This window comes from Monodon monoceros, unplaced genomic scaffold (genome assembly GCF_005190385.1).
Source record: "Monodon monoceros isolate NGI ecotype Baffin Bay Population unplaced genomic scaffold, NGI_Narwhal_1 Super_Scaffold_10, whole genome shotgun sequence".
NCBI lineage: Eukaryota > Metazoa > Chordata > Mammalia > Artiodactyla > Monodontidae > Monodon > Monodon monoceros.
The window spans coordinates 33,134,898-33,150,466 of record NW_021703766.1 but is presented as its reverse complement, the minus strand read 5'-3'; the positions used below and the strand labels follow the sequence as shown (position 1 = coordinate 33,150,466).

General features: G+C 53.5%; 1 protein-coding gene across 1 annotated transcript in view; it reads left to right on the top strand.

Annotated features, from left to right (window-relative positions):
- Positions 1 to 11,095, top strand: part of NKD1 (NKD inhibitor of WNT signaling pathway 1) — an 86,175-nt gene extending 75,080 nt beyond the window's left edge. Inside the window, exons 6-10 of the mRNA XM_029213552.1 lie at positions 185 to 280; positions 6,306 to 6,453; positions 6,968 to 7,052; positions 8,384 to 8,511; positions 9,539 to 11,095. Coding sequence (XP_029069385.1) covers positions 185 to 280; positions 6,306 to 6,453; positions 6,968 to 7,052; positions 8,384 to 8,511; positions 9,539 to 10,131 — 1,050 coding nt within the window. The 3' untranslated portion in view covers positions 10,132 to 11,095. The remainder of the gene's footprint in view (positions 1 to 184; positions 281 to 6,305; positions 6,454 to 6,967; positions 7,053 to 8,383; positions 8,512 to 9,538) is intronic.
- Positions 11,096 to 15,569: the final 4,474 nt, after the last annotated feature.

Genomic DNA, 15,569 nt, shown 5'->3' with positions numbered 1-15,569 from the left:
GGGCTTCAGTAGTTGTGGCTCGCGGGCTTCGGTAGTTGTGGCGTGTGGGCTCAGTAGTCATCACGCTCTTCTTCACACAGAGTCTGGGGAGGACAGGGGGAGGTGGCAGCCCCATGACGTGGCCTATGGGTGTTCCAGCCTCCGCGTGATCAACCACTTTCGTCTGTTGTCTGTTTGTGTCCAGGAGCTGCAGTGTGACGTGTCTGTGGAGGAGGACAGCCGGCAGGAGTGGACCTTCACTCTGTACGACTTTGACAACAATGGCAAGGTCACCCGTGAGGTGAGTGCACCCGCCTGGCCTCCCGCCAGGCCACGCCCTCGGGCGCAGGCCCATGATGAGCCCGCCACTGCTGTCCCTTCCCCTTCTCCTAAGGGTGGGTGGGGAGGGCAGGAGCGAGGCTGCTGGGAGCTTCACGGAGGCCTGTGAATGGGGAGGGGAAGGGCTGCCAGGCTGCTCTTGGCCGAGGCACCATTCCTGCTGCAGAAGGGGCAAGAGGCAGGCTCTGAGCCCAGGCCTCCCTAGAGGAGGACCCTGGGCCCCAACAGAGTCCTGTCCTGCCTCCTTCTCTCTCTGGTCCTGGAGCTCTGAGATCACCCCAGGCCACTTCCCACCTCGGCCAGTCTGCCCAGGAGCTGGGGTGGGCTGGACAGACAGAGGCCAGGCAGTGCCTACCCCCACTGATGCAGGAACGAGCAGCCCCAAGGGCCCGGCCAGCGGCTCAGTTCACAGGCCCGTTCCTCCTCCCCCTCCCCTCCGCCTACATGCCTGTGTCTCTCTCTCCCTCAAATCTCAAATCTCCCCACATCTCTTTCCTCCCTCGGTTCCTCGCGCCCTCTCTACATACCTGAGTCTGCGCATGGCGCACCTGCTGTGTGCATCTCCTATGTACTGGCTGCACAGTGGGCAACAGCACAGACGCAGTTTCTAGCCGTGTAGCTCCAACAGTCCGCTGAGGGAAGCAGAGCCCGAACAGTCACAGGGTCATCGTAAGCTGTGACGTGTTCAGTGACGGAAATAAACAGAGTGGTATGAGCGAGATGGGCAGGAGTGTCCAGGGAAGCCTCTTGGAGGAGGTGACGTGGGCGCTGAGCTGGGCAGAGCCCTGGGCCGGGGAGAGTGAGAGCGCTCAGGGCATTTAAGGAACCAGGGGAGACTGGTGCGGTGGCTGCTTATCCAGAGAGACAGGGCTGCAGCCGGGAGCCGGCAGGACAGCTCACGCAGGGCTTCTCAGGCTCCAGCCAGCATCCTGACTTTGATTCCAGGTGTTAAGGGAAGCCAGGGGAGGGCTGGTTTAAGCTGGTGGTGATCTGATCTGAATTATTGCTGACTGTTGCTGCCTCTCTTAGGCCTGGGTCTTGGTATCATCCCTTCTGCCTCCTTATTGCCTCTTCTGTCCTGTTTCTCTCTGACATCCTCTCCCTCCCCAGGAGGCCCTGGTGTTCAGGTGCGCTACCTGTAACAGATCTGCATAGAGAGAGGTCTGAGATGAGCATGGCTGGCTCCACGCCCACCTCTCGCCCAGCACGTGAGGGCCTCAGGGTGTTCCCAGGGAGAATTGAAGCTTTGCTCTCTTATCTCCCTGTCCCAGTTCAGGGCTCAGTATTTTCTTCTCTGTAGACAGTGCAGGAAAAGCTGCCAGAGGGGAGACGTGGGTGAAAAAAGCCCACCTCTTCCTCAGGCTGTGGTTTAGGGGTTGTTAGAACAGGTGGGAGGAAGAAGCTGTGAGTGAATTTTAATCATTCAGGACTCTTTGGGGCATCAGTGACAGAATCCCAGCACAAACTACAGTAAGAAAAAAAAAAAAAGAGGACTATATTGGCTCATGTAACTGGAACTTCAGTCCACGGGCACTGGCTTCAGGCCTGGCTGGATCCAGAGGCTCAGGGTCTTCAGGACTAGCTGCTCTTCACGGTGCTCTTTCCTCTGTGCTCCTTTATTATCAGGCCCCCCCCACCGGCAGCAGCAAGGTAATAGCTGATAGTTTCAGCCTGTCCCATGCTCTTTGCAGCCCTCCCAAACTCAGCATGTCAACTGGAGCTCCAGGGCCGAATCTGACTGGCTTTGATTGAGTCACGTGTCTGCTCCCGAACCAGTCATTTTTGCCATAAGTTTGTGATGCTTTTAATGGCCAACTCTGGGTCGATGTGCTCATTCTGGAGTTAGGGGAAAGTTATTTGACCCGTGAGTCACATAGACTGAAAATGGGGCGGGGTGGATTTGGCTTACAAAATAAAATCAAGGTGCTGTTATTAGGGGAAGAGAGAATGGATTCTAGGGAGGCAAAGCCCCCAGAGGGACCTGGGTGTTTGGGAAGCAGTGGAGACCCTTCCTGGTTTGGGACCCTGGGGAGATGAGGGATGGTTTAGGTGAGACCCCCAAGTGCCCTCCAGCTGTGATGCTTTTTGTTGGGGGTTATTGTTTTTCCATAGCGAGGAGCCCCTGTTTCCCACCCCCCCTGCCCCCACCTGTTACGGAATGGAGTCATTATCTTCACAGGGAAACACATTACAGGCTTGAAGCCTGCGTAACAGAACTGAATTGGGGTGGCAATAGGGGGCAGCCAGGCTGGGCTTCTCAGAGGTGTGGTGGCCTCTCCCCTCTTCTAACACGTGAGGTGACCCAGACGACTCGGCCTCTGGTAGCCATCCTCTTCCTTTCCAGCTCAGAAGAGGCCGAGGGAGCCTCAGGAGCTGACTGTAAAAGGGTTTGCCCCCCACCTCGGAGACCTTACAGAAACCTTGCAGGCAGACACTGCATTCTGCTTTCCTTTACCCCTTGCTAACAAGATGAATAGAAAGGAAGTGAGGCTTTCCAAGGAGGGTGCCCCAGCTCGGCCCCTGGGGTGAGCCTTCACTGGTTTCTTTCTCCTGCCCAGCAGCAAGGAGGTTGGCTTCCAGTCCAGGGAAGACCCAGCCTGGCGTTTCTTTGGGTCTATTTTTAGCCCCAAAGCCACTCCTCAAATCTGGCTATAAATACGGTTCCCCTCCACACCCTCTGGCCATCAGCATGCATGTTCCTCTGTGCTGGGGCAGACGCGCTCCCACCTCCCTGCAACCACAGCCTACAGCTTCCCAACTCGGAAGAAAGAACCTGTTCATCCTTCAGGTGTTCACTTGTACAGTATTTACAGGCACCTACTCCTCTCCATTCCGGACCCTGTGCGGTCAACAGGGCTGATTTTCCAGCTGGGATAGACAAAGCACACATGTTCCTAGACCCCGAATCAGCTGGAACCCTCGGGGATCACACACCAGGGCCCCAAGCCTGGTATATGATGCTTAGGTGATGACGTTGGTGGACCTCACTTTCCTCACCTGTAAAATAATGACACCTCCTTCACAGGCTTCCTAAGATGATGAGAAAGAGTGGGCAGTCATGGTGGTGCAGAGCAGCTCAAGGGAAAGAGAAGGGGGAAGAGGGGTCCTCCGTGGGCCTTGCCAGAAGAGCTGGGATCCCCAGGGAGCCAGCAAGTGAGTAGCTGGAGCCCAAGTCTCAGACTGGCAGCCCCACCGTCCCAGGCTAGCCCTCAGATGTTCTGGCCCAGCACAGGCAACAAAAGCAAAAATAGATGAATTGGACTACATCAAAATTAAAGACTTCTGCATCAAAGGACACAATCAGCAGAGTGAAAGGCAACCTATGGAATAGGAGAGAATATCTGCAAATCATGTGTCTGAGAAGGGATTAATGTCTAGAATATATAAAGAGCTCCTACAACTCAACAACAAAACAAACAACTCGATTAAAAAATGGGCAAAGACTAACTAGATATTTCTCCAAAGAAGACACACAGATAGGCAATAAGCACATGAAAAGATGCTCAACATCACTAATTATCAGGGAAATGCAGATCAAAACCACAGTGAGATAGTACCTCACACTGTCAGAATAGCCGTTATCAAAAGGACAAAAAAATAACGAGTGCTGGTGAGGATGTGGAGAAAACAGAACCCTTGTGCACTGTTGATGGGATTATAAATTTGTTCAACCACTATGGAAAATAGTACGGAGGTTCCTCAAAAAATTAAATATAGAATTACCATCTGACCCAGAAATTCCACTTCTGGGAGTATACCCCAAGGAAGTGAAGGCAGATTCCTTAAGAGATACTTATACAGCCACGTTCATAGCAGCATTATTCACAACAGCCAAAAGGTGGAAGCAACCCAAGTGTCCACGGATGGGTGAATGGATAGGCAAAATGTGACATATCCATACAATGGAATATTATTTAGCCTTAAAAAGGAAGGAAATTCTGACACACGCTACAACATGGATGAACCTTGAGGGCATTACGCTACGTGAAAGAAGCCAGTTACAAAAAGACAAATGCTGTATGATTCCTAGAGGTTATCTATGAGGTTCCTAGAGGTAGTCAAATTCATAGAGACAGAAATAAAATGGGGGCTGCCTGTGGCTGGGGGCAGAGGGGAATGAGTTGAAAAAAATTACCTAGTTGCCAGTATCAAAGATTTTGAAGATTTAACAAGAGATTCTGGGTTTCTGGCTTCTCTGGAATGACCCTCAGCCTGCACTGCCACATTACAAATCAGTTGAGCTGGGTGGCTGCCACCTCCTGTGGGTGGGAACAGTACCCCAGTTGGCCCCAGCATTCCTGGTCATCCATCCACCTACCTGCATGGCCATGGCAGTGCTTGGTGTCACCTCTGCCCAAGGGCTTATGGGTGAGGGGGCAAAAGGGGGCTGAGTCTGTCTGTGTTCATGAAGAGTCTCTGGGCAGATAATCGACCATCTGTGAGCCTGACCTATAGAGGGCAAATACCTTTTCCAGAGTTTTCCAACATCATTCAAAGCAGGAGGCCTCCCCTCAGACCAAGGACCTTAGCAGATGCCCGGTACAAAGGGAGACCTAGTGAGGGGAACCTGCTTCCCCCTCCGTCACCCAATCAGGATTGGAGAGCGCTGTTCTGGTTAAGGGGTAACTGAGGCCCAGAGAGAAGATGAGATTTGGTCAAGTTCTCACAGAATAGTTTATCTTTGTGGACGCATCCACTTTTCCATTTTTCATGCAGGAGGTGCTCATCAGACCAGAAGTAGATGCTGTTGACGCCCACACCCACAGCATCTGAGGCCCTCCTCCAAGTTTACCTGTTAGTGCCCAGCATACGAGCTTTCTCTGGTGCCTGGGAGATGGCTTAGGCTTTTCAGTACAGCCTGGAAGTCTGGGGGATGTAGCGTCCCTGGTGCAACTCTCCACCCATAGCATCCCTGGGGCAATTCTCTACCCCTGAGGGATGATGGTATTTTTTTTTGACATCTTTATTGGAGTATAATTGCTTTACAGTGTCGTGTTAGTTTCTGCTGTATAACAAAGTGAATCAGCTATATGCATACATATATCCCCATATCCCCTCCCTCTTGCGTCTCCCTCCCACCCTCCTTATCCCACCTTTCTTAGGTGGTCGCAAAGCACCGAGCTGATCTCCCTGTGCTATGCAGCTGCTTCCCACTAGCTATTTTATATTTCGTACTGTATATACGTCAGTGCAACTCTCTCACTTTGTTCCAGCTTACCCTTCCCCCTCCCTGTGTCCTCAAGTCCATTCTCTACACCTGTGTCTTTATTCCTGTCCTACCCCTAGGTTCTTCATGCCCTTTTTTTTTTTAGATTCCATATATATGTGTTAGCATACGGTATTTGTTTTTCTCTTTCTGACTTACTTCACTCTGTATGACAGACTCTAGGTTCATCCACCTCACTGCAAATAACTCAATTTCATTTCCCTTTATGGCTGAGTAATATTCCATTGTGTATATGTGCCACATCTTCTTTAGCCACTCATCTCTCAATGGACACTTAGGTGGCTTCCGTGTCCTGGCTATTGTAAATAGAGCTGCAGTGAACATTGTGGTACATGACTCTTTTTGGATTATGGTTTTCTCAGGGTACATGCCCAGTAGTGGGATTGCTGGGTCATATGGTAGCTCTATTTTAAGGCACCTCCATACTGTTCTCCGTAGTGGCTGCGTCAATTCACATTCCCGCCAGCAGGGCAGGAGGCTCCCCTCTGGGATGAGAGTATTCTGAAGCAGCTTCCACAGTCCCTCCAAGGTCCCCGGTGTCCCTGAACCCCGCTGCCCACGGCCCTTCCTGTGCACTCAGGTCATTCACTCTCCCTCTCCCTCACTCTTGCTTCCCCTTCCTGTGAACCCCTGACATCCTAGTGTTTGCCTGAGGCTGGGCTTTGGGGGAACCAGGGAGGTTTCGGCCTTTCAGATTCCGGAGGCCCTCCGATTCCTTTGTTTTAAATGCACGTGGGTCTCTGCTTCCCTTGCCATTCAGGACATCACCAGCCTGCTGCACACCATCTACGAGGTGGTCGATTCCTCCGTCAACCACTCCCCGACGTCGAGCAAGACGCTGCGGGTGAAGCTCACCGTGGCCCCCGATGGGAGCCAGAGCAAGAAGAGCGTCCTTCTCAATCATCCCGGTGAGGGCTGGAGGGCCACGCTGGCCACGGGAGTCGGTCCACTCCCAGCTCTCAGGGAGGGTCAGAGCCCCACCTGGGAGGAGTGGGAGGGAGTCCTGGGGCCTTTCCTGCGAGCTGCTCTGTGGACAGGTGGGATTTGAGTGGGTCCTTGAAGGTTGGATAGGGAAGGAATTCCAGATGGAAGGCCCTGCATAAGTAAAGCGCTGGAGGTGGGCCTGGGCGTGGCCAGCAGCTGCAGTAAAGGCTTCTGTGATGGGGAGTGTAGGTGGGCGGAGCCTCGAAGGCAGCTAAGGAGTCTGGGGAGGAGGTGAGTCCGGGGGAGGCATCAGGCAGGGCAGGAAGCTGCGAGACCCCTCTATTTAGTCCTGGCTGGGAGAACCCTCTCCGCAGAACCATTGCGAAGCTGCTGTGGGCCAGTTTCAAGGGCTGTGTGCTAGGCAGCCTGGGTGGGGCCAGGAGGCCCACGGGTGCAGGAACAGGCTGCTCACCGGGCTGTTTCTCTGGTTGGACTCAGACCTGCAGAGCACCAGGCCCAGAGCAGAGACCAAGCCCGCCGAGGAGCTGCGAAGCTGGGAGAAGAAGCAGCGGGCCCTTCTCAGGTAGGGCGAGCGCGGGCAGAGCCGACCCAGTGCCTCTGAGCACGGACTGAGCCCCAGCTGTGGACCTGCCTCTAAGGGATTCCAGGCAGGAGGCTACAGTCTACATTCTCCTCGGGGGCAGGGCGTAGGGGGGTGGGCAGTGATTTCAGAGGTCAGGTTCGCAAATCAAACTCAGTTGTTCAAAGAGCTAAATGGAGGTCCACGTTGCTTCATCCAAAATGCTTTGGGCCAGATTTGTTTTGGAATTTGGCATTCGTTGAGTTTTAGAAAGGTGCTCCCAGTGTATTTCTATCTGGGATCTGCACAGCACCCCAGGATTTAGCACATAGATATTTCTGCAGGGACACATATAAATATTCATGCTAAGTGAGAGAAAGACTATAGCTACCTTCACATCTGTTTAGAGCAAGCTTGGCTGCCAAATGGGTTATGGAAAATCTTTGTTTTCACGTGTTTTGGATTTCAGAATTGTGGATAAGGGGTTGTAAAGCTGCAATTCATCTTTCACCTGTTGTTATTTAACTGCAAGGAAGGAAGTGAGGAGAGGAAGGGAAGAAAGGAGAGAGACTGGGTAAAGAAAAGTGCTGAGTAAACAGTAATATAAAGTAACAGTAATGTGGGACAGTATCTACTGTGAACATGGAGAGGTAATGACTGGGATTTGAGAAGCAAATAGGGGAAAGAGAGAAGGTGGTCCAGGCAGGGACACAGCATGGCGTGGGGAGAGGGCTAGGAATTGGGGGTGCCCAGGCTGGCTACAGATGTGGGAGGCTGCCCTGGGGGAGCAGGCAAGCTAGTGTGGGCAGATCACAGAGGCCCTTGAAGGGGAGAGGCAGGGAGCCCAGAATCCCGCAGTGGGAGAAAGGTCACCTCTCTCCCCCGCCCGCCCCTCCCTGCACCTCACACCACACCGGGAAGGCCCATTCTGAGCTTTGGGCAGGTTATGGAGTGTTCCAGCCTCAACTCCAGTGGCTTGGGGGCTTCTGTTCTCCCCACCCCGTGGGGAGCCAGGTGGATGTTAGGAGCACATGGTTTGAAGCCTGGCTCTGGAGCATCCTTAAGTTTTGACCAGTTACCTTCTCCTTTGCTTTGGGCCTGTTCAAAGCATGGTCCCTAACCCGTCCTCCCGGAAGGCCCAGGGAGGCCAGGCAGGGGAGGAAGAGGAGGGACAGAGTGCCGACGTGCTCACTCCCTCCCGCCCCTGCTCCCAAGACCCAGACAGAAATTAACAGAGGGTCCAGAAGGGTTTGTCCTGGTGGCTTCCCAGGAGCTCGTGGGACCACTCCCACTGCGAGGCCAGGGCCCACCCTCTCGCTTGCCTTCCCTGATAGGTTCCAGGGTGACAGCCGTCTGGAGCAGTCCGGCTGCTACCACCATTGCGTGGATGAGAACATTGAGAGGAGAAACCACTACTTAGATCTCGCTGGGATAGAAAACTACACGTCCCAGTTCGGGCCTGGTAAGGGAGCTCCTTCACCAGTAAGGGCGGCCAGGGCAGGGCGTGGCGGGGCGGGCAGGTGGGCTGGTGGGGGAATGTGTGTTCGCTTGGGCTGGGGGAAGGCCTAGCTTTTACTGGACAGAGTATAGAGTCTTCTTGGAGGAGATGGCATTCAAAACATTTAAAACATTAAAGTAAAACGTGCACAAAGTTGAACAAAATCAAGTAGTATCCGAGGGTTTATAATTCAATGAAAACAACAGTTCGGTGCTGCACCCCGACCCACCCCCTCTCTTCCAGTGAGGACCCTGGGCTTCGTTAAGCAAAACAGTGCTCTGTCTTTTTTTTTTTTTTTTGCGGTACGCGGGCCTCTCACTGTCGTGGCCTCTCCAGTTGCAGAGCACAGGCTCTGGACGCGCAGGCTCAGTGGCCATGGCTCACGGACCCAGCCGCTCCGCGGCATGTGGGATCTTCCCGGACCGGGCACGAACCCCTGTCCCCTGCATCGGCAGGCGGACTCTCAACCACTGCACCACCAGGGAAGCCCAGGGCTCTGTCTTTATCAGCCCTTGACATCTCTGCTCTTGCTAAGATAGATGAAGACACAGTCCACTTAATTTCACTCCCCACAACGCCCTTCTCCCCTTCCCCCCGCCCCCGCCCCGTGTTTAATTCCTCTCTGAGTTACCTCTATAAGTTAAGGAACATGCTTGTAGATTTCCTTTGTGCTCCAGTGACCTTAGACAGTTTTAACAATGTCCCTGTCTCCTCTCTTTCCAAGCTCTCAGAAGGAGAATTAATTATTTTTAAAGACCTAACACAGAAATAGTTTTTCCCACTTAGCAGACGGCAAAGTTCCATTCCAGAAAAGTTTCCTCCAAGGCAGAGGGAGGAGCAGTGGGCGGGGTGTCGGGGCATGGGTTAGCTTTGATAAGGAGCAGCTGCCTCTATCAGCCTGGGAGAACTGGGGGCGGAGTGGTTTCCAGGGCACCGTGTGACACCAGCACACAGTAGGTGCTCATTAAACATTTGTTGAATTGGTTCCTAGGCTCCCCGTCAGTGGCTCAGAAGTCAGAACTGCCACCCCGCACCTCCAACCCCGCTCGATCTCGCTCCCACGAGCCAGAAGCCATCCACGTCCCACACCGAAAGTCCCCAGGCGTAGACCCTGGCTTCTTCCACTTTCTTGACGCCCCATTCGCCAAGGTCTCGGAGGTCCAGCAGCGGCTCCGGGGTGGTACCCAGGACGGGAGCAAGCACTTTGTGAGGTCCCCCAAGGCCCAGGGCAAGAGCGTGGGTGTGGGCCACGTGGCCAGAGGGGCAAGAAGCAAACCCCCCATGGGACCTGCTGTCCCCGCGGTGTCCCCATCCGCCCACCTGGCCGCCAGCCCGGCCCTCCTCCCCACTCTGGCGCCCCTCGGGCACAAGAAGCACAAGCACCGTGCCAAGGAGAGCCATCAGGGGTGCCGGGGCCTGCAGGCGCCCCTAGCCGTGGGCGGCACCGTCGTGGGGCGGGGCCACGTCAGGGAGCTGCCCGCGGTGGTGGTGTGCGAGAGCCAGGCCGGCCAGGCGGTCCAGAGACACGAGCATCACCACCACCACGAACACCACCACCATTACCACCACTTCTACCAGACCTAGAGCCCCGCCCCCGCCCTTGCCCCACCATATGAAGGACCCCCTCCCCCTGCCCCCAAGGCATTATTATTCTATTAATTATTGTTATTATGACGATTATTGTTTATTAATAATTATTGTTACTCCACTAATATTCAGCTAGCCTCCATGTAGAAGATATATGGAAACACAGAACTAAACTTTTATTTATATGTCGTGGGGGCTGCATAACTTACCCAAGAAATGACTCTGGGTTTGGAAGTGGCCTGTAGTGGCAGAGGCTCCCTGGGGCTCCGGAGCTGCGGTGTCCACGCAGGCCATTCCACACGCTTCCCAGCCCCGGGCAAGCCCTCGGCCAGAGCTCTGCCCCATCCCAGTCTCTTCCAGGAGAACACCCTTCCCTGGCCCGGCTTCCAGAGACCCTTGAAATCTCCGAGAAGATGAACAGCTGCTACCTCTTAGTATCTGATTTTATTTTGCCCTTAACTGATTGTAATGTGCTACAAGGGATTTCAGCGGACTGCGCGACCTTCCCAGCTGTTGTGTTTTTATGTCCCAACCTAGAAAGCTTAGCTGTCCTTGCTGGAGTTATCTTTCACACCTTTCCAGTGGGATCACGCCTCTGCCCCAAACCAGTCCCATCTTTTCTGTCGTGCGCAACATGAAAATACATTTCTCTTTTTTCTCTCCTCCTCCTCTCTTCTTTAGAAAGATACACACCCATATTTAAAGACTGCCCCTGAAACCAGCCTTCTCATTTTGGAAACCTCCGGAGAGGGAACCAACCACACAGACAAGTGTGGTTTTCCCAGATCGGGCAATTGTGTGTTGTTGGTTGTGACCGAAGATGTGGAAACCTGGTGTCCTACCATTGGCAAATATATACATACCTACGTGGTTCTCTGAAAGAGCTTTCTGTATCTGTAGATAGATGCCATCTGTCCATTTCTATGTATCTTTCTATAAATATACACTCTCAGGTACCTTTTCTGGTGTGCAGAAGTCCATGCTTTGCTTCTCAAGACACATCCAGAGAGAGCCCAGACGTGACCCTGTGTGCCTCCTGTTGGGGCGCTGTTCATTAGATGCCAGTGGCCACCTGCCTCTCATCAGGGATCCTTCCTCGAGGTTCGGGATCTGGCTGGTTTTGGAGAGGACTGTTGGAGTACAGAAGCGTGGGGGGAAACGGGGACAGTGGCCAGAGCTGGGACCCTGGAGCAGTGTCCTCTGTAGAGCAGAATTTTGTTTGATTGAGACCCGGGGAGGCCAGGAAAAGGACACCTGTCAACTAGTCAGGGACCCCGGGAAAAACTGATGACAGACACACTCTAATTGGGTAATGGGGTGAGCTTAATAAAGGGAATATTTACATAGTGTGGGCAAAGCCTCCTAAAAGATCCTGCGCTGGCACTGTGGTGCCCCTCCTGCCCCTGGAGTGGAGGGCGTGGGAGAGAGTCACCCTCAGCAGACACAGAGGGGTGGGGACACCTGAAGGAGCCGTGACCTTCACTGGAAGGATGCAGCCAGCATGTGAGGACCCTACAGGGAAATGACTTCCTGACCTCACTCTCCTGCCCGCCTGTATCCTGCCGAGGCACCGTTGGCTGAAGCCACCAGGAGCCGGCAAGTGAGGGAGCTATTCATGGGGGTCACACAGGCACTCTGCCGGGGAAGAGGAGAGTGGAGGGTGAATCTGGAGGGACACAGGAAGAAAAAGTGGCTCCAGCTGTCTGCCTTTCTGCTACTTGGTCTCCCAGCTGGCACCCCCTTTTCCAGAGCCTCTGGTGTTGGTTTACCATGGTTGGTAAGGAGGTTTTTTTTGAAGATAGTGTGCTGAGTTGTTGTCACTGTATTAATTTTATTAGTTACTGGTGTGCCTGGGACTGGATTAGTGCAGTTAATCCTTATGACAACCCTGAGGCAGCCGGTGGAAGCTCAGGGAGCACAGCAGGCTCAGGGAGGTTGAGTAACTCTCTTGAGACCACACAGCAGGTGGCAGAAGTGGGATTCTAGTCTTTCCCAGGATCCCTGAACCAGTGGATTTGGGCTTCCCTTGTTTAGGGCTATGGGCTTCTGTAAGTCAGGAACCAACTCAAACTGACGGGACTGTAACCAACCCAGGGAAGGCAGGGAGGAAGCTGGCTTTGAGAGGACAGGATGTGAATGAAGCTGAGGCTCGCTGGTTCTTATGGCTCCCTTTCTGGATTTCTACTTCTGCCCCGGCATGCTTTGCCGTGGTGTGGGGACTGCTGGCACTTTGGCCCGCACAACCAGATGGAAAAGGATTTTCCACTAGGGCAAGCCCAAGGAAGGATTCTAATTGGCTGGGCTTGGATCTGGTACCCATCCCTGGACCAATCACTGTGGCTCCTCTGGAGTCACACGTCCAGCCTGTGGAGTGGGGGAGGGGCCTGTGCCAGAAGAAGGAAGAGGAGGGGTGCTGAGCAGACCAGAGCAGATGGCACCCCAGGAGAACTGCTGCAACCATGGAGACAAGCCAGGCATTGGGTCCACGCAGGGAGCCTCTCTGTGGCCTGGTGGGCTGAGAGCGTTTCCGGAGCCTCTGAGAGGAGGTCCCTGTCATCTCTCCCAGCCCCACACCTGTCAGGGTTCTGTTATTTCTTGGTACCTGGAATTTACCTAACTTTAAAAAGTAGTAACGTGCACATGTAGAATATTCAATTAGTACACAGAGGTGTACAGGAGGAAGTACACAGCCCTCTGACCTCCCTGACCCCAGCTTCCCGGGGCCCTTTGGATGTGGCGTGGTGGTGTGAGCACAGATGTCGGTGTCTAGCTGCCCAGTGCAAATCCTGACTCCTTCCCTTAGTAGCCCTGTGTACTTCTCACGCCTCAGCTTCCCCTTTATAAGCGGGGGGGGGGCGGGGGGCCCGGGGGGTCAGAAGAGACCTACCCCACAGGGTTGTTGTGAGAATTCAGTGAGTTAAAAGGGTGCCTGGCCCACAGGAGCACTATGGAAGTGTCACTGCCATTTTTTAAATAAGAATAAATACATTTAAATGAGATATCTCCCTATTTAAATTCTGTTCATTTTTTTTTTAAAGACTTTTTTTTTTCAGAGCAGGTTTAGATTTACAGCAGAATTGAGAGGAAGGTGCTGAGATTTCCCATGTACCCTCTGACCTCTGCATGCATTGCCTACCCCATCGTCAACATCACTCAACAGATAGTACATTTTTTACCAAGGAAGGACCTATATCAACACGTCATAATCACCCAAAGTCCACAGTTTACCTTGGGGCTCACACTTGCTGTCATACGTTCAATGGGTTTGGACAAATGTATAATGATGTGTATCCATAGCTATAGTATCGCACAGAGTATTTTCACTGCCCTAAAAATGCTCCATGTTCTGCTTATTCACCTCTCCCCCACCCCTAGTTTTATTTCAAAAAATATTTCAAAGTTTGAAACAGAAAACAGTGTAACCGTGAAACTCACCACCCAGATTTTACAAATGCTGACATTTTGCAGTATTTATTTCAGATCTATTTTTAAGAAAGAAAACACTGCAGTTACTGCTTAATCCTCTTCCCAACACACCCTTTTATTTTTACCCAAGGAGTAGCATAGTATTCATACTTAGGCCCTTTTTCTCTGTGACCTAATGTATTTGAAGAGCTCCCCGCATCCATCACAGAGCTCTGCCCCCTCCTCTCTAACAACTGCTCAACCCCCTCTTGGTCCAAGGCGCTGTCGCGGGCTTGCCCATCCCCTCCTGCAGGCAGGTGGGTCTCATCCTAGGCCATGGCACATCCTTGTGCCCGGGTTGTCTCAGTGCCCACAAGCCGGAGCACTGACAACAGACTGCCAATGCGGAACAGCTGAGTTCAAGAGCATGTGTGATTTCAATGTTGATCGGTTGTAAATGAGCTGCTCTAAAAGAAGTTGTACCGAGTAATTGGAAGTTGAAGGAAAAAGAGAGAAAAGGAAGAGAAGGAAGGAGAGAGGGGGGGAAAGAGGGAAGGAGGGAGGGAGGGAAGGAAGGGAGGGAGGGAGGGAGGATGGAACGAATGAACGGTCAACCATGCTTCTTGGTGAGGTTTTGAGCACATTTTCCTGCAGGCTGGTGGGGGTGAGTTTTGTCTTGTGTGCACATCTGACACCCACTGCGCAGGAGCTGCCCCTGCTTCCCCAGGACCTGAGCTCTGAGCACCGGGGCTCCCTCACTTGCGGCTCTGCCAGCCACACGCACGCTTGCACAAAGCACTGGCTGGTCGCTAGGATGCCCAGTTCCGCCGATCTGTCACTGGCACTGTGGACGTCTGGTTAAGGCAGCCAGCTGGGCCGAGGCTCTCATCACCCAGGGCGCGCTGGGGATCGGGGAGCCCCGGGGGCCTGTGCGCTTCACACCCAGCCATGCCAATTACACTTTTTGGCAAAGGAAACAGCTGGGAGCAGTTTCTTTTACTCTCCCCCACCCCGCCCCACTTTATTCTCAGGGTTTAGATGTCAGATCATTACTGGGCCAGAAGGAAGGCAGCCTTGCAGGTGACAGGAGGAGGGGAAGCCTGCCTGCCCTAATAACCCGGCTTCTGTGAGACCTGTCAGCGCTCCTGGGAATGGAAGGGTGCCCCGGAGCTGTGCTCGGTGCCGGTGGGCTGTGGCATCCCACCACCACCGTCCTCACCTCCTCACTGAAGGTAGGGCTTCACCAGCACGTACAGGAGACTGCAGGCCCCAAAGACCCCAAGGCGGCCTCGCCCCTGGTCCAGCCAGCCCCAGAATCCTCCCTCCCAGCCCCTGCCTTTGCTCCCCAAGGCCCGTGAGTGTAGCCCCAGCCTCAGCCCTGCTCCCTATGTGTTTTGCAGAACCAATACAGGCGGTTCAGCCAAATGCCTTATAGCCCCTAAAAGCTGTGTATTGACTCCTAAATGCTGTACAAGGGCACCCTCTCCAGTCATTAAGGCTGCATCACTTCCTACAGTCACGCCTCTTATTTGGGGGCTCTGATCTGGCTCTTGGCCTTGTCACCCTCTCCCAAACCAGCAGACCTCTGAACCTGACCCCTCTTCTCGGGGGCTCACACCCTTGAATAACTTTACTGGTTAATGCATGTCCCTGCCAAGGGTTTTCTGCACCCAGCATCTTCCTTTAGCATGAGAAGGGGGGATGGGAGTGAGGTCCATCTCCTAGTAGCAGAAGGTGACCTCAGAAGGGGAGGAAGTAGCGGAGGCTGGCCTAGACTCCCCGTCTCCCACCGAGCACACCCCTGCCCCCGCAAGGGGTTTCCTCTCCCCTACACGTTCTCTCCATAAAGTAGAATTGTGATGCTCCAGTCCATGAGCCTGACAGAGACAAGAGGATCTCCACCTCGACCGAGACCCTCCAGGCTTGACTTTGGCGTAGGACAGCCTGTGGGTGGGAGCTGGGGGTGGGCAGGATGGAATGCACACAACCAGTAATTCTCATCCTACGAGTGCTTCAGAATCACCCGGGGA